Source organism: Ochlerotatus camptorhynchus, unplaced genomic scaffold, assembly GCF_037179485.1.
Source record: "Ochlerotatus camptorhynchus isolate MF236.1 unplaced genomic scaffold, CSIRO-AGI_Acam_v1.1 ptg000105l, whole genome shotgun sequence".
In the NCBI taxonomy this organism is placed as follows: Eukaryota; Metazoa; Arthropoda; class Insecta; order Diptera; family Culicidae; genus Ochlerotatus; species Ochlerotatus camptorhynchus.
In genome coordinates, this window is record NW_027040595.1 from 103565 (window position 1) to 122478 (window position 18914).

General features: G+C 39.9%; 2 protein-coding genes across 3 annotated transcripts; one reads left to right on the forward strand and one right to left on the reverse strand.

Moving 5' to 3' along the window:
* Positions 1–1696: 1696 nt before the first annotated feature.
* Positions 1697–4819, reverse strand: LOC135699275 (small ribosomal subunit protein uS4). Its single transcript, XM_065219475.1, has 4 exons — positions 4714–4819; positions 4254–4498; positions 3862–4048; positions 1697–2013 (listed from the first exon to the last, which is right to left on the reverse strand). Exons 2-4 carry the CDS (start codon positions 4474–4476, stop codon positions 1836–1838), a joined length of 588 nt encoding a protein of 195 aa, XP_065075547.1. The 5' UTR covers positions 4477–4498; positions 4714–4819; the 3' UTR covers positions 1697–1835.
* A 7632-nt stretch (positions 4820–12451) lies between these two features.
* Positions 12452–17082, forward strand: Cpsf6 (cleavage and polyadenylation specificity factor subunit 6). 2 transcript variants are annotated; one of them, XM_065219476.1, is made up of 6 exons: positions 12452–12778; positions 12848–13567; positions 13786–13983; positions 14098–14543; positions 14610–14924; positions 14988–17082. In XM_065219476.1, exons 1-6 carry the CDS (start codon positions 12713–12715, stop codon positions 15151–15153), a joined length of 1911 nt encoding a protein of 636 aa, XP_065075548.1. In that variant the 5' UTR covers positions 12452–12712; the 3' UTR covers positions 15154–17082. The 2 variants fall into 2 exon arrangements, with proteins under 2 accessions (XP_065075548.1, XP_065075549.1); XM_065219477.1 differs by having other exon boundaries at positions 13786–13935.
* Positions 17083–18914: the final 1832 nt, after the last annotated feature.

An 18914-nucleotide genomic window follows, 5' to 3' on the forward strand; every position in this document is an offset into this window, starting at 1 on the left:
TCTGGGTATCATCCAAACCATTTGTGGAATAGTTCCATCATTTGGGTTATCGTTCGTTTATGGTAATTTTTTATTAGGGTAGTAACGTTGAAAATTCAGTAGAAACGGTAAAATCAGTTTTTCTTTGAATTTCATGCTACAATATATAGAGAGAAAAAACTACAAGGGACAGCCCTATGGGCCTATGGGGTTGTACGCAATGGTGACGTAGAACTACTTGGTCTTATATAATAAATCTTATTTGTTAACTGCAGCAGGAGCTTGTGTTTTGTGTAGGAATAGGTATTTGAGCATTAGGCAATAGGCAGTTCTCTCTGTTTATACTCTTTAGTATGACGCGCTTGGCATAGTTGGCCCACAGCCACTCACGAAGAGCTACGGGACTTGACAAACGGGTAGCGATTTCGTGCCAATTTGCTGTCAAATCCGAACCAGTTTCTGATTGGTCGATTTGACAGCAGCAATCGTGGAATAAAAAGGACAGAGGGATCGCATCAATCTGCCTGGCAGTGAAGCCAAAATTGTTTATATTTGCGAAATGAAAGTTGAAAAATTGAGTACACTGCGTGTTTTAGGCTATGGATATTGTTGTTTGTTTATGGTTGTTTTTATTGTGTTGAGCAAAAATGATGTACAAGCTGCTAAACTGCGGTAGAAATTCCGAATATAATCCAAATTAAAATAGAAAAAAAAAAACTATTTTACATTTCTGGCATCATTGGTCAACTCCGTCAAAAGTGAACCCCACACGATTGCTTTTATTGACAATAATCGTATTGTCAATACATGCTATATTGACGTCAATATATCGAGATTGACAATATTTCTGAATTCACATCATCAATATTATTGTCAATAATTCCCCTTCGCGTCAATATATTGATGCGTGTGGGGTTTGCTAAACACCACGCACAAATTTCCGGGGGGCATTCTTGAAAAACATTAAGAAGCTCGATTGTCAAGTCCCGTCCCGGAGAGCTGCTGATTCCGATCCGGTACGGGACTAGACAATCGAGCTTCTTACTCTTATTAATGTTTTTGATGAATCACAAACAGTGCTGATTGTTCGCAGCATTTTCTCTTTGCGGGAGTCTGATTTATAACATCATCGACTCTGTGGAAACCCTTTTCTCATGACTCAAGGCTCGCCTATTCAAACTAACACCTTTGGGTCCGTGAAAGTTTCTTCTATCCGATGATGCTAGTAATTTGCGTTGGCGAGGAAAGAATAATCAACGTTTTGTTTATATTGGTTCACAATATATTGAATTGGTTCCGCTTTTCGATCGATCAAAATTCTATCCGCAACTATAAATATAGCGACTATAGTCTTGCCCCCAGTATTCTACATATTTTCATATAAACATATTACCTTCATTGGGTAGGGATGTTGCTAATATTTCTTGACTCTTCTCCCCACTCATTGGGACATTCGAGGCGTATCAACGACTCGACTCGGTACGCGTCACGCGAGAAGCGGAATAAACACAATGGCTTGATATGTATCGGGTGGGAACATTTTAATCATTGGATTCTTCTTGCTCCCGTGGATTACGCGTAAGTGTCTGCTTACGGGTCCACCCTCCGTTTTTGACCCTTCATTCAATTCCATTGAAAACTGCTGGGTTGTGATATCAACTAGCAAAGCTATACGTTCATGGATCGTAAGGTATACTTTTAAAAGAAGTACTTGTTTTTTATTATTTTAAATATTTCTCTTATCCAATAAGACCAACCGAACATCCGGCAGCTTCAGTTGCCGGCAACTTGTTGCCCCGATACCAAAACGATCGACCGGACATCCGGACCGGTGTTCCTACCGACAAGCGTGTGACTTAATCTTCTTCCTCTTCGTCGGCACCTCCGCCGCTGCTTTGTCCCTTCTTCATGTTCTTCCTCTTGACGCGACCAGGACGGCCACCACCGAAGGGCGACTTGAGCGAGAAGTCGATATGCTTCTGAGAATCCAAACGGACGACGAACGACGGAATGTTCACGACCTGCTTGCGGACGCTGTGGTTTGAAGTGGGAGATAAAGAAGATAGTAATGCGTTATATTTAATGATCATGCTTTTCTAAATGACTAGATCTGATAATAAATGAGTTGACAGAGAATTTGCTGAGAAAACGTCTCTTTTTAATTTACTGTTTGGATGTTCTTGCATTTTTCGGCCCGTTTGCTGCTATCGTTTGAAGCAGCAAAGGTTCCTAATGAAGATTTACTATTCCCCTACGTTAAGTGGATATGAGCAGTTACCATTGCTCTTCTGGCACCCTGAATCGGCAGGGATGTGCACCGATCAGGGCGTGGCCGAGGGGTTATCGTGAAGAGACGTTTTCTTTGATAAGAGAATCAATAACTAAGTTTGTCGAAAAATGTATGATCTGTTTCGGATTTTTCGGCCCGTTTCTGTCCATTTAGAGGAAGCAGAAAGGTTCCTAATACGAGTATCTCTATTCCCCGACGTTAGTGTATTAGAGCAGTTACCATTGCTCATCTGGCACCCGATATTGACACGTAGGCGATCAATTCAAGCGTGGCCGTGGGGTTACATTTGAGAAGCTTCTCAGTTCAAGTTGACCATCGCAAAGCAACTAAAAGTGCATAGAGGAATCTAACTATGTAGGATCAAACTTTAAAATTCGATTGATAATTCTATCTTAAGAGAGCGTCTAGTCTGGAATTTTCGACTTTTGTAAATTTGAATGTCTCACATTTTTCGGCCCGTTTCTCTTCATGTGTTTAGAAGCAGAAAGGTTCCTAATGCGAAAACTGTACTCTTCCCCAACGTAATAAAACGTGAGCAGTTACCATTGCTCTTTTGGCACTTGGATACGACTAGTGGGATGCATCGTACCAAGCGTGGCCGTGGGGTTACATGGAAAATAAAGCAGCTTCTCAGATAGTCATCAAGTGAATGACATGTTTTCAATCAAGTTGATGTTTGTATGTCTCGACATTTTTCGGCCCATTTCTCTTCATCATTATAGAAGTAGAAAGGTTCCTAATGCGAAAACTGTACTCTTCCCCAACGTAGTAAAACGTGAGCAGTTACCATTGCTCTTTTGGCACTCGGCAACGACAAGTGAGATAGTCGAGCCAAGCGTGGCCGTGGGGTCAAACAAGTTAATTAATTTTTTACTAAAAAGATACTGAATCGTATGCTATAGCGATGAATCAAATCGATCGGATTACTTTGTCCTGTATTGATGGACCCGGTAAAGATTCCATTATGTTTGTGGCGTTAGATTGTCTCACATTTTTCGGCCCGTTTCTCTTCATGTGTGTAGAAGCAGAAAGGTTCCTAATGCGAAAACTGTACTCTTCCCCAACGTAATAAAACGTGAGCAGTTACCATTGCTCTATTGGCACTTGGTTACGACTAGTAGGATACATCGTACCAAGCGTGGCCGTGGGGTTGGTCAATGGAAATCTTTACCGAGACGAACAATTCAATTTCAGCTTAACGACGCTCATGTACAAATCAATAACCGTGGCTTAAATTTTACCTGTTTTCCAATGATCGTGCGCATGGTGTATTCCTCTTCCTGCTCATTTTTCTCTCCTTGCGAGATCGGATAGGTGTTGCACCTTCGATAGAGCATTCCATGAGAATTACAATTCACCAAGTCACGGTGAACTTCTCTGTTCATTGCTTCTATCAATGTGAGGCGTTAAATACCCAGAAGGCGATTAGACCCTCCCGATATTTAAGTGGCACTCACGATCATTTGCGACAGCAAGCCATCGCAAAATCTCACTAGAGAACTGAGACGGAAAAATGCGTAGGATGAGCAACTAGCTTAGTCTTCGAATTACACCTAGGAAACGGTAAAATGTGTAAATGGAATCATAATTACCGGATGTGTCTCTGACGGATCAGAACGCGAGCGTGATGGTAGGACTTGGCCAATCCCAGCTTGAACACCTGAGTCTGCAGACGACGTTCCAGGAAATCCTCAATCTTTAGACCGAGAACGTAATCGAGCTTCATGCGGGATTCATCCAACACTCCGATACGGACCAGACGACGCAGGAGAGCGTTACCTGCAAAATAAATACCGCTTTAGTATTTAAGCAACATTCTTACTCAGTCACTAGTGAGTTGACTTATGAATATCAGTTATTTAAAGTTAGTTACTTTCAACAAGGGTAGTTCTGCCAAGAGGTGTCAGAATTTAGGTAACTAGGAATGTCATCACAGTAGAATAGGAATTAATATTAACGATCCTCCATCAATTATTCAACTTACCCTGGAATAGACGCTTCTCGTCCTTCTCCTCGAGGGTGAGCAGCTCACGGGCAGCCTTACGGATCTTGGCCAGGGTGTACTTGACACGCCAGACCTCACGCTTGTTTCGCAGACCGTACTGGCCGATGATTTTCAATTCCGCATCGAGACGGGGTTTTTCGAACGGACGACGCGGGGTCACATAGGTCTTGGAGAAGACCGACGGGATACGATGGTTTACCATGTTGCCGGGCGGACGCTAGCACCTGGATGGACGAAACAAAATGGAAGTGGTTCGGTGTTAGAAACGTGGCGGTGAAGACGAACATGTTTTTTTTTTTCATAATGGAAATAGATAGAATAATCCTCAATTATTCAGAAAACTTCACTAGACATCAATAACTGTGCACTTATAGAACATTCGAAATCGCAAGAAAAGAACTTTAAAGTTGATTTTAAACGAGTTTCACACAAAACCTACCTTAGCTCGTCCACTATGCGTGTTACTTTGTCAAAATTCGACAATGAAAAGAGACCGAACAGCGAGAAGCGGAAATGAGCTTGACAATGCCAGAAGAAGCGGTGCGTTGAAAACAAGGGATAACCCAATGCGCCAAAAACTCGTGTAACGAGTACACGGTAAACAAAATATTCCCGAAAATAATTGGGTTGTTTAGGGGTATTGAGGTAAATACATATTCGTTATCTACATTAAAAATGGAACTGAAATCCAAAATTCCATCAATTTTGGTACACTGGAACTATTTTAAATAAGTACGATTACATTAGCAAAAATCACCATTTTAGCGCCCCTTGGTGGGACTTTGTATGGGAGTGAGCTGTCAACGAATAGATTTATTGTTAACGATCAAAAATTTAAATCTTGATTTAAAAATCGAAATGAATGTCTACAGGATCGATAAAAATATGCTTGTGCTCAGAAAGCGAAGCTCTATCATATGATGTATAAAAATTGGTATATTTTTCGAAGTTAAACAACCCAATTGGGTTCTTTAGGAGTAGAGTTACCTCTATGCTAATACCAACAATCAATACGAAACTAACGATTTTAAATTGGCTCACCACTTTAGTAGCCTATTGGTCCCAAGCAAACGATTAACGTACAGCCCAGTGGCAGGCGCGTAGGCAACATGTTATACCATGACAGCGGGCCCAGCACAGCAAAATGAACGTTTTGAGCCCGGGACATGCTGCCTACTGTCAAACGCTGCTGTTGGTATAGGCCTTGCCACTGGCCTGTTAACGTACCCTATTCTAGTCGAAATTCTAGTACTACGCAATGTTTGTTTTGATTCGCTATGAAAGTTTGACAGATAACATCAGGGGTGTGTGGATTCATGCAGAACATGCAGGGGTGAGTGAAATAGCTTGGGACTGCTTGGGACCGTTGTTCTGGTACTGAGTGAGCCAAAAATAATAATGATTTTCTTCGGGACCCAGTGGTCTTAGAGTTACCTCTATGGTCATAGTCTGTCCGGGGTATAAAAGTTAAGCCATAATCAAAGATTTCTCGCGTAATCTTTAAAAATACCTAGAAAAATACAATGGTTTTTATTGTCAACCATGATATTTAATGTCAAAACATTGGACATTTTTGTTAATTGGGTTGTTTAGGGGATTAGAGTTAAATACCTTGTAAATACATATAAATTAAAATACATTTAAAATGGAAGCAAAATCCAAAATTTCATCGATTGGGTTGTTTAACTTTGAAAAATATACCGATTTTTACACATTATCTAATAGAGCTTCGTTTTTTGTGCACAACGATATTTTTATCGATCCCGTAGACATTCATCTCGATTTTTAAATCAAGATTTAAATTTATTTATCGTTCACAACAATGAAAATCATGGTATTTGATAAATCCACAGTTAAAAAGGGGGCATCTTAACAATTAAAACAACTGATTTTTCTAGAACGTATTTGATCTCATTACATTAATTTTCATTGTTTGAGCATTGCACACTATTTAGACTTGATGAAAGATCAGCAAAATAATGATGCTGAATTTTTCAGCAATTTTAACTTCTGTCAAAATGATAACCTTTTACTGAAAATCAGCAATATTTCTTTACTGATCTTTCAGGAATTGAAAATTTTGACATTTTGCTGATTAAACAATTAAATTCAAATCGAATTTGTTCAGTTGTCCCACAGCTGTCTACAGCAGCAGTCGATTTTTTATTTCGTTGTGAACCACGCGATAGCCTGTTTTCGAGACTTGCTATTATATAGTTGCTCTTTGTTCGTTGCTAGCAGTTCGGTGCCTTTTATTGCTACGGTGCAAGATGTGTGAAGTAAAAAATACCATCAAGTTTAGCTTCAGCCATTGTGATGCTAAACCAAACATCGGAGAGATAGTAAATTTCGCCAAAGCACTCGATGCGGATCCGGCTGAAATGGAAGCTGTTTATCGCATTGGTGAGGAAAGGGGAGTCTTCATGAAGTTCAAATCAGAGGAAGCGATGCTCCATGCTCTAACATTCAATTCGGAGGATTTAATCTTCCACTATGCGAATGGAACGACGGCAAAGGTACGCATGTCGCATGCTGGTGAATTCATTCAATATGTGCGTGTGTATGACTTGCCACCAGAGGTACCCGACAACGAGCTGGATAAAGTGCTGGGGAAATATGGGAAAATTAAACGCATCATCCGGGAGAAATTTCCAACTGATCTGTGTTTTGAGGTATATACAGGGATACGCGGTATATATATGGATGTGAAGAAGGAAATCCCCACGTCATTACATTTCTTCAATCGCAAAGGAAATATTTTTTTATGATGGCAACAAAGATAAATGTTTTCTGTGCAAGGCGGACGGACACCGGAAGCTTTCCTGTCCCAAGCGGAAGGCTCGGAAGGAACCGGAGAAGCAACTGAAGGAAAAAGGAAAGCAAAGTGAAAGAAAACAAAACAGCAGCAGTACGTATGCTGGTGTAGTGGTGGAAGGTGCGTCGTTTGTCATTAGCGATCAGGAAACGGACACGGGGTTGGAGATGTTGAATGAAGAAAACGAAATGGACGTGACGACCCTGACGACCGACGAGAGTAGCGGAGAGCATGCAACGGGAAACAATGTTCAGAAGCAGCAGCAGCGATTACGATTCGGGTTCAATGAAAATGAGGAACAAATTCGGGAAAGAAAGAAGTTGCGTGCACGGGAGAAGACCGCTTTGTCGCCGCTTCGATCGCCACCAAGAAAAGTCATATGATAAAATATGTTTGTATATATATATATATATATATATATATATACATATATTTGTATTTTGAGTACCAAAATTGGTATTCTATGTTACTCGGCTCCGCTAAGTTATTTTTATAACACTTGAGCCTGCCAAATAAACGAACTGAAAAAAAAAATCGAATTTGTTTTCACTATATGAGCTTCCAGCTTCTGTAAATATACGAATAATAAAGATAAAATCGCCCGACTCCTTTCCAAGTATCATTTATTAAATATAACCAGTGTCCGAGCCAGAGTCTACATAATTTTATCTATTTGTAGTTTTTTTTTAGCTCTTCCTCCTCCTGCGGTTTACGGTGTACAAATGCAAAAATACTTGCGACTGTGATGCTAACAGTTTGACAACTCTTTTACTGGGTGTTAGTTTATGTTAGCTGATGTTTTCAGTAAAAATATCGTTTGCTGTTTTTCAGTAAAGCATTGGATTGCTGGTCATGATCCAGCAATCCGTTTTACTGATATTGAAAACTTAAATTTGGTGTGTGGATCATAGAGGTAAATAGTTTCGTTAAAAATCGAAATTTATTTTATCTCCCGCACAAAAATTGAACAGTAAATTTTAATGTACTTGAAATTCAACAGTAAAAATCATTGTAATTTAGTTGTTTTATTACAATTCTTTTTGGGGAGCTTTTCAAATAGACTAATCATATTTCGGGCTGAAAACGAAGCTCTTTCAGATGATGTATAAAAAAGGTATATTTTTCAAAATTAAAGAAAATTTATTGTTTCATTTTCATCTGTTCCAAGGAGAAGGGAAAGAGAAGAGTGAAAATTTGAATCTCCAGTTAGTGCCAATCTGTCAGTTAGTGCATTTTAAAACCCGTGAAGGCCGCCATTACTGAGCGTGGAAACCCTAATAAACAAATACCATAAACGCACTGTATTCCGGATGGGTAAACTATCCCACAAATGGTTTGGACGATACCCCGAACACGTTGTTAAGCTCTCTTTTATGGTTATTTTTATTACGGAAGCTTGATAATATCCTAAAGGTATTTCTAAGACCAGAAGGTCCCAAAGAAACGTGCTCACAGGGTTGCTTCCACTCACTTGCTATAAAAAAATGTTTTTCGGAATTATAAAATCATTAGATGTTATTATGATATTTTGTACTTGTAAGTCAAAAGAAGAGGTTGCAAAGTATGTGTTTGACACATGAAACCTGTCAATTTTGCTTTCAGAATGTCACAATATGCGATTTTATGATTCATGAGCGTTCACTCAGAGTGAGCGCTCGCGAGTCGCAAAATCGCTGATTGTGACTATCTGAAAGCAAATTTGACAGGTTTTATGTGTCAAACACTTGCTTTTCAACCTCTTCTCGTATATAACAAGTACAAACCATCATTATAACATCTAATGATTTCAAAATTCCAAAAATCATTTTTTTATTGCAAGTGAGTGATAGCAAGACTGCTTTTTGGCTCAGCTCTTCGGTCCCAAGCCACAAACCGCTCATTTTATCTGTCAAACTTTCATATCGACATACATATTGACATATAGACAACATATTGTAGTACAAGAATTTCGACTAGAATGGGCGACACATCTAAATTTCAAGTTTAGATGCTCAACAAATCTCACACTAGCAAATCAATCTTCGAAAAATCTTCTTTCATTTGTCGCATCTAGTTGCATCAACAATCAATACGAAACTAACGATTTTAAATTGGCTCACTACTACTACTAGCCTATTGGTCCCAAGCAAACGATTAAGGTATCCCATTCTAGTCAAAATTCTAGTACTACGCAATGTTTGTTTTCATTCGCTATGAAAGTTTGACAGATAAAATGAGGGGTTATTGATTTTTCCTATGTTTCGAGGGGTGAATCGATTAGCTTGGGACCGAAGAGAGTACCAGAGCTGAGCCATAAAGTTGAGCACGTTATTTCGGGACATTCTAGTCTTAGAGTTACCTCTATGGTTGCATCATAGAGGTAACTCTAAGACTACTGGGTCCCGAAGAAAATCATTATTATTTTTGGCTCACTCAGTACCAGAACAACGGTCCCAAGCAGTCCCAAGCTATTTCACTCACCCCTGCATGTTCTGCATGAATCCACACACCCCTGATGTTATCTGTCAAACTTTCATAGCGAATCAAAACAAACATAGTGTAGTAATAGAATTTCAACAAGAATAGGGTACGTTAACCGTTTGCTTGGGACCAATAGGCTACTAAAGTGGTGAGCCAATTTAAAATCGTTAGTTTCGTATTGATTGTTGGTTGCATCGCGCATCATTTTTTTGCAGGAAATCTTCAGAATCGTCATCAATCTTCTTTCTATCTACTCAGCGTGCGCGCAGCTAGCCACAGCATAACACATTTTTTCTGCATCGTAGATAGAGTCGTCCCCCTCGGATACGCCTATAGATGTACCAACAATCAATACGAAACTAACGATTTTAAATTGGCTCACTACTTGACTAGCCTATTGGTCCCAAGCAAATCGATTAACGTACCCCATTCTAGTATAAATTCCAGTACTACACTATGTTTGTTTTGATTCGCTATGAAAGTTTGACAGATAAAATGAGGGGTTAGTGGATTTTCCTATAGGTAGATGCTTAAATCAACGCAACGGATCTCGCCCTGCAAAATAATCAATGACCCGAAAACTGTTGAGTAGCTTGAAGCTTTTTTTATAAACTTCTACTTTTTGTAATGTCAACACTACCTCTCTACCCCGCGCTGTACCCCTATGTTAATAAATAAATCTACTGTATTATTTTTTTATACGCAAGCTAGGTTTATGGCAGAACAACATTTGTTTTCATTTATTATTTTAAAATGAAAACTCAGTTTTAGGTACTTTTCACCGAACGTACACTCTTAATGAAACAGTTACATTTTACTCAATACGAAGTATTATTAAAGTACTTAAATTTGGATACTTCGCAAAGAACTCAATTTTGACTGGTTGCACTTAGCTGTCAAAATGAGTACAAAAGACTTAATTTTGAGTTCTTTCGATTCTCCGTGTATGTTTCGAGAGGTGCACCGATTAGCTTGGGACCGAAGATAGTACCAGAGCTGAGCCAAAAAGTTGAGCTCGTTTCTTCGGGACCTTCTAGTCTTAGAGTTATCTTTATGGATGTACTTGGGACCAACACAGCAAAAAAAAAATGTAATATCGATCAATGTAATTCAAGCTGATGTGTGAAATAATGATGTAATAGCTAAAAGCAGATACAATATTACATCAATGGATGTAATTTTGTTCGCAAAATCGATGTACTTCGTACAACGTTATATTACACAACCGATGGAATGACCTGGTTGCAGCAGTTTGGATGTAATATTCAACAACTTTTTTTTCTGTGAATAGGCTAGTCCTCGGGCTAGTCAAATAGTGAGCCAATTGGTTCGTTGAATTTTGAAAAACATGCCGGTTTTTATACATCACCTGAAATAGCTTCGTTTTCTGAGCACAAATATATTTTTATCGATCCCATAGACATTCATCTTGATTTGTAAACCAAGTTTTAAATTGTCAACAAATTGCATTCGATGGCATTAATATCCATTGAATGACAGTTCGCTCTATGGCGAAGGGCGTTAAAATGGTGATGCTTGCAAATGTATTCGCACTGATTTAACATAGTTCCCGTGCACCAAAATTTATGAAATTTTGGATTGAGGTTCCATTTTTAATGTAGATGCCCGCATAAACGCGAACCATAAATTGACCTTACCTAAAATGGTTAAAAATGGTTTATAATCCCTGCTAAACTTTAACTGAAATGGTTATGGAACTTTACATGAACGTTTAATGATAAAGTTTCAACCTTATGTATTATGGTTTTTTGGAACTGGACCTTACAAATAATGGGTTGTTAAGAACCATTACCATTCCAAATTCTTGTTTTCTCCATACATTTTCAGAAAGAGAACTACATAAGTACGTTTTTACTTATGATTTGAGAACATTAATGGTAATGGTTATGGTAGTCAGTAAGGTCCATTAATGGTTTTGTATTATCGCTCAACTTTACGTGGAATATATCGTGAATTGGTAATCAGTAAATTACAGGCAACCAATTCGCGATATATTCCACATAAAGTTAATCGATGTTACAAAACCATTCGTGGACCTTACTGACTACCATAACCATTGCCATTAAAGTTCTCAAACCATAAGTTTAAAGGTTCTAATATAGTTCTCTTTCCGAAAATGTATGGAGAAAACAAGAATTTGGAACGGTAATGGTTCTTAACAACCCATTATTTGTAAGGTCCAGTTCCAAAAAAACCATAATACATAAGGTTGAAACTTTATCATTAAACGTTCATGTAAAGTTCCATAACCATTTCAGTTAAAGTTTAGCAGGGATTATAAACAATTTTTAACCATTTTAGGTAAGGTCAATTTATGGTTCGCGTTTATGCGGGTGACCATATTCGTCATCAATACCCCTAAAAAATTGTCATTTAAAATCGTTAGTTTCCACCGGTTGATATTTTTAACTACACGCTATTTCAAAACTACCCAAATTTGGGTAGAATCCACCCAGATCCGTCAAAACTGAACCTATACCCAAAAATAAGTAAACTGTGTTGGGAGTGACAAGTTGACAAATGAACAACGTCGATCTGATTGATGTCAATGTTGTTCATTTGTCAACTTGTCACTCCCAACACAGTTTACCCATTTTTGGGTAGGTTCAGTTTTGACGGATCTGGGTGGATTCTACCCAAATATTTGTTGTATTGAAATAGCGTGCATAGCTCTTGTATATGGATTTTGTTTCCGTGTAGGATTATTTTTAAGTTCTTCGATTAAGTAATTTCTGATTTTTCACAATCGACCAGCCCCCTGTAAAGCGTCGCGTCCGGAGGGGCCCGTTCTCAGAAGACCTGTCAGAGCACGTAGCGCGCAGTACTAGCATGACAGTTAAGTTTGGCGTTTTTTCGCTTCTTCTTATTCCCAATCCGTCGGCTTGCGGCATTTTGCTGAAAGTTTTGGTATGAGAGGAAAATTTCGCATCGGAAAAACTTTTCTTATTGCCATTTTTCGCAAAATTTAGTTCGTTTGCTACCCCGGTAGCCGGAAATCGGTTCGTTAGTGCGGATTGTTTTGATTGGCGGTGTTTGTGGGCGCATTTGGAACCGAATAGTTTGGGAAATAACGGCCGAAAGAAACCGATTGGTTTGGAGTCCTACTTCTACGCTGGAGTTTACTGGCGAATGAGGAAGAAAGATGGCCGATGGCGTGGATATTGATTTGTATGCCGACGATTTGGAGCAGGATTTTTCACAAAATAACGTAGGTGTTTGGGGTTGATGTTTGTGTTGTTGAGGGGCGTGAGTGTAATTGTGGCTTTTTTTTTTGTAGGAGGAATTTGGCGGAGAAGGTGGTGATTTGTACGATGATGTGATCACTCCATCTGGGGACCATGGGAGGAGAAATTCTGGAAGCGGTCCATCGATTGAGCGGTTGGATGGTGTTGACACTAATGGTGCTTACCACCACCATGGGCCAGGGCCAATGAATCATATGGCTCGGAGGTTTCAGTTGTACGTGGGAAACCTGTCCTGGTGGACGACTGATCAGGATATTGCCGACGCCATTACGGATGTGGGCGTCAATGATTTTCAGGAAGTCAAATTCTTCGAAAACCGTGCCAACGGACAGTCGAAAGGATTCTGCGTCGTATCGCTGGGATCGGAGAATAGTATGCGGTATGTGATGGATCGTCTCCCAAAAAAGGAATTGCACGGCCAGAATCCTGTTGTGACTTTGCCGACAAAACAAGCGTTAAATCAGTTTGAAAGCCAGCAAAAAACGAGACCAACTCCACCGGCCCAAGGACAAGTTAACGGGCCACCGAGGCCACCGGGGGGACCGAACATGGGCATGGGTATGGGATGTCCACCGGGAGGTCCCATGGGTGGACCTGGAGGTCCAGGAGGGCCCAACGGACCAGGTGGTCCACCACGTATGGGAATGGGTCCCAATATGCCACCTGGAATGAGACCCCCCCATAATCACCCCATGCCAGGTCCGATGCATATGGGAGGCCCACCGGGACCAGGAGGACCGCAACGGCCGCAGGTTTGTTGAAGTTTTTATGCAGAATTTTTTGCTTCTACATGTTTGTGTATGTGTTTAATAACGGTTGCAGAGTCTTATAGTTAAGAAACAACAAGAGACTGTGCAACCATTAAACTGTAAATTGTCGATTGTATTCCGTGTTTGTTTGGAACTTTGTGCCGTCGTTTCATTCATCAGCTTCATTTGGAAAATGTTAACTGTCATGGTAATTCTTGTAGGGTCCGCCAATGCATCAAGGAAACGGACCTCCACAGCAAGGTCCACCGCGATTCCAAAACCAAGGTCAATGGAATGGGCCACCAAGGATGAATGGTCCAAGACCTGGTGGACCGGGTGGGCCAGGTCCGATGCCACATAGACCGCAAATGGTAAATAAACCGCCTTACCCATCACAGAGATCACAGAGATTCATGGATGTAAATATGTCTTGCACATTCTTTCTAATCGTTAATTGTTAACCACATCACTTAACGATGTGAACATCGGGAAAAGTTTTTGCTAATCAATCTGCTTTGGTGAATTGCTTTCAGTACCAGGGACCTCCGTCGCGTGGTCCTCGTCCGGATTGGAATGGACCTCCTATGCATGGTGGACCTGGTGGTTTTCCACCTGGACCGCCTGGACCACGACAAGGGCCTCCCCATATGCAAGGCCCATCTCGCGGGCCTCCGATGGGTGGTCCTGGACCACAAGGTCCTGCGCCCCACGTGAATCCGGCATTCTTCAACCAGGGAGGCGGTCCGCCCAACCATCCTAATGGAGGACCTGCACCGCACGGTCCACCATCCGGGCAAGGCCCTCCACCCCACTTCAATCCACAGGGAGGAGCAGCACCTCGTGGTCCGTGGCCAGGTCCCGGTGGGAAGCCTCCGGGAGGTCCATTCCCAGAGCATGGCATTGCGCCACAGTTGAGCGAAGCAGAATTTGAAGAGATTATGACCCGAAACCGCACAGTGAGCAGTTCAGCTATCGCCAGGTAATTTTTTGTTATTGGTTGCGCTTTCAGTGGCATAAAATTTAATCGATCAAAATCGTTCCGCAGAGCCGTTTCGGATGCCGCAGCCGGAGAATATTCGAGTGCAATTGAAACGCTGGCTACGGCGATATCGTTGATCAAACAGTCAAAGGTGGCTCACGACGAGCGTTGCAAGATCCTGATCAGCTCGCTTCAGGACACTCTGCATGGTATTGAAACGAAGAGCTACAGCCGACGGGAACGGTCCAGATCCCGTGATCGTTCGTCGCATCCTCGTTCGAGATCACGTCGGGAGCGATCCACTTCACGTGGCTATCGTGAACGTTCCCGCGAGAGAGAACGTAGCGACCGTGATCGTGATCGGGACCGTGAGAGAGATGGGTAAGATGGTACCTGATTCACAGTTTACATTCGATTTTCAATTCGGAAATTCTACCATTGCAGCTCGAGACGTTCTCGGCCACGCAACAAAACTCCGGAGACAACAACGGAAACCTCGACGGAAAACTCAAAACGCTACTATAACGATGACCGTTACAGATCATCGGATCGTGATCGCGAACGAGACCGCGATCGTGAACGCCGTGAGGAACATCGTTCGCGGCATTAAGCTTGCACATTGAGTGAGACTCAACCAATAGCTCGCTTTCAAAAGAATCATATGCAAGCGTTCAAAAATGATAGGAACGCTTTCGAAATTTATTTTTTCTGTTGTTTTTACACATTGCCAAGTTGTAGAATTTCTACTGCGGCATCACTTTTTGGAAAAGTGTTTCAACTTTCTTCAGACACACACACACACACATCCACACACAACTTAATATTGACTTCTTTTTGTGTGTCGCCGCAAAAAGCAAGCACTCCCATCAATAGTTTCTAGGGAAAATGTTTAGATTATTAACTCTCGCTCGAAAATGGGCGGTAATCTGAATTTTAATACTTGAAAGTGAAGGATATCGTACCCTAAGAGCTAGGGTACCTGTTCCGCAAAAGCACGTCATCCTTTACAGCGGGACAGTTGATTGTAATTAAATTTTCTGTGTTGCGATCCCAGACGAAGGATCGAGAAACCAAGAATACTAAAAGGGCGGTGCTTTATGTGCTGCTGACTAGTAAAGTTAAACTTATCACACTCTAATAGTAGATGTAATGACCGATTCCCATATAACAACAATACACCATTAAGGAACAACAGTTCACCCCGAAACAATCTAGAAATGAAAATAGAATTCATCAATTCTTCCATCCGTCTCACGTCGTCTGCTACGCGATGAACATAGGGGCGGACTTCTGCGCTCGTTCCAACGCTTTTCGTGACGGATCAACGGACAAACGCACGTCGAACATGAACAATCACCATCGACATCGTTCGAGCATCGGATCCAGTGGCGTAGCAGTGTTGAGTGTAGCAGCAAAATGCAAAAAAAAGAAGATTGTATTCAATTTATTGATTAAACTAATTACAATGATAACCAAAAAAAAAAGAAGAGAACAAAACCTGTACCGTGTATTTTTCTATAGCTAATTAAGAGTCAGAATGTGCATTTAAGATTAGTATCTATAAGTTGTGTTTAGTTCGCTGTTTTCATAGTAGTATTATTTATCTTGCTTTTTATTTCGTTATCAAACTTCCGTTTCCGAACCATTTCCGTACTCTGTAAGACATTCGATTTTTGGGAGTGGTTTTCTGTTTTGTTTTTATTTTCTTTTATATCAACCTAACGCATCTAGTATGCCAAAGATATCACTTATTGTAAATAGTAACGAAAAGACTGATGTATTTGTTTTTGTGACTGATAGGTAGTTCGAATTATTTTATACTACAAAATCTACGCGTGACATTGGTGTGGGTACTGTTTGTAGCATGATTACCGAAATTCTGAAGTTCTATAACTCTGTGATATTGTAGTATGTAGGATAAGAGCGCAACAATGCTTCCGAAAATGTGTACCCGAGAAAAAAAAACCTATGACTCACACTGTATTACTTACTAGAGCGTTACTGATTAAGTTTAACAAACTTACCGCGGATTCCTATATGTAAGGGATTAGCTCCAAAAGGGCTGTTCCAGAGCTATCTCAAAATGTCTTCGCTTAACTTTTCCTATGAAGCATAGATTTGTCAACTTCGGATTAGGAAGCCATACAAATCCTTCTAACTGTAAGCAATTGTAACAGAAATGGTAAAACTATTTATATGTTCTACAATGGGCTTTGAACTGTTGCAAGAATTGTTCATAAGACGATACCAAAGATCTATGTAAATGTACAAAAATCCAGCAAGTTCTTCTCAATTTTTACAATCACTTATACAATTTTGAAACCTTGCAAATTGTATCTACACAAGGAATAATGCAGTGCATACTATGTAGTGTTCCAACTTCTGTTAAAACAAATCCTATTGTTAGATAACGCATAGTCTACCATAAATCATACCATTGTAAGCAATCAATTGTAGAACATCTGCCTACCTTCTGCTTTGCCTATCACTACGATTGTTTAGTGATGTACCTACAAACAAAATATATTATTTGATGCAACCACATGCTTTTTCAAAGGGTGAAGATTTGACAGGGCATCTCCTTTACTGTCGGATACGTCTTTCGGAAGGATATGGCTTTGAAAAAGAAGACTCACAACAGTACGCAGTTGATAAGGTAAGTTCCATTCCATTTTTTTGTTTGCAGGACAGTTTTCATAGGTAACATGAACGATCTGTATTTTTCCTACGGAAAGATGCATAAATGACGTAGCATTTTAGGGTGACCAGCCATGTAGAAAAATACGCTACCAGGGAGAGGGGGTTCAAAGTTGGTGTTTCATCAAACGTTTAACGTTTCATCACAAACGAAGTGACAGACGACTTACTGGCGAAGAAATCCATTAAAATAGTGTGGTTCACTGTAATTGACAAATCAAAGTTGGCACGCGTGGAGAATAGAAGAACTATGAAAGTGATGATGGTTTCAAAATTTTCCACGGGGAAGTATACGAGTGCAATCTTAAAATGCTTTTATTTTGTGAATGGAGCATTTTATTTAAATCTGGTAAGTGCTACGTTAGTAGAAAACTTCAGGACTACTCAATAGACATATAATACAGAAAACTTAATTTCTTTTCAGATTTTTAGGTGTAAACATCACTGATAAATTGAACTATTCCCATTTTGCTTGAAATTTAATCAATTTGACATTAAACTCAGTTTAATCATATCGACAAATTAAAAATTAACCCTCTCTTTCTAAAAAATAAGCATCTGATGTTAATCCCAGTTTAGTCATGGTTGATTAGATTGTAGATTATCTTTTTTTGAATAAATTTTAATCATTTTTGATTATATTTTAATAATTTTTGATTGAATTTTAATCTTTTTTGATTATATATCAGTATTGAAAAAGAATAAAATTTAATGCTGGAAAAATTATTTCGATTTTAATCATGCATGACTACTGCCGAAGTAATCATGGCTCGGACTCAATAAGGTGAAGCGGGAAACTGCATACTTTTTAAACTTTTTTGATTTAATTTATCTTTGAGTGATGGACTTCCGCTTTTCTACCACTGTAGCAGTAACCAGATTTAAATAAAATGCTCCATTTTCAAAATAAAAGCATTTTAAGATTGCACTCGTATACTTCCCCGTGCAAAATTTTGAAACCATCATCACTTTCATAGTTCTTCTATTCTCCACGAGTGCCAACTTTGATTTGCCAATAGAATTTTCTTGGAAGCTTGTGCCCTCGCTTGTGCCATCATCCACCAGATGGGTTAGTTTTTTGTTTTGATTTGAACAAAGTTGATTTTGTGTACAATGATTCTTTGACAGTGTGCAAAGAGTGCGTATCATTTTGTCATTTTTTTATGCATTTCAGTTTTGAGTAGAGTGAAAGAGATAGAACCTAAACATTCTAATACATTCGGTTAAAATGCTAGTTCAATCTAGTAGTAGTGTTGCCATGTGGTACAATCCAGTAGTAGTGGTGTTGCCATGTGGTACACTGAAAAATTGCAATAGCAGGTTAGTCACCAAAGTTTTCGAGCCGCTCCGTCTGTCACTTCGTTTGTGGTTTCATGTAGCATCAACTTTGGCCACCTCCCGCTTGTAGCGTATTTTTCTACATGGCTCCACTAAGACGCCCACATTCATCAGGATTCATACATGGCTGGTCACACTAACATGTTACGTCATTTATGCATCTTCCCTAAATATATTTAAAATTATATCGAACATCTAAATAAATCAATAAATGTTTCTCATAGGCCTATTCTGCGCGGCGCGTGAGGTGAGGTGACAGTGAGGTAATGGTGAAGTGACAATTGTCACCAAATGGAAGGAAAAACCATAAAACATAAGGTCAAAACTTTATCACAC

Bases quoted from the DNA above. Each gene is read 5' to 3' on its own strand.
- LOC135699275 (XM_065219475.1), bottom strand. From the start codon at position 4,476: ATGGTAAACCATCGTATCCCGTCGGTCTTCTCCAAGACCTATGTGACC. The intron at 4,049-4,253 runs GTAAGTTGAATA...TTTATTTTGCAG, and splicing joins CGAGAAGCGTCTATTCCAGG to GTAACGCTCTCCTGCGTCGT. The intron at 2,014-3,861 runs GTAATTATGATT...TTCAAACCACAG, and splicing joins ATCCGTCAGAGACACATCCG to CGTCCGCAAGCAGGTCGTGA.
- Cpsf6 (XM_065219476.1), top strand. From the start codon at position 12,713: ATGGCCGATGGCGTGGATATTGATTTGTATGCCGACGATTTGGAGCAG. The intron at 14,544-14,609 runs GTAATTTTTTGT...ATCGTTCCGCAG, and splicing joins AGCAGTTCAGCTATCGCCAG to AGCCGTTTCGGATGCCGCAG. The intron at 14,925-14,987 runs GTAAGATGGTAC...CTACCATTGCAG, and splicing joins CGGGACCGTGAGAGAGATGG to CTCGAGACGTTCTCGGCCAC.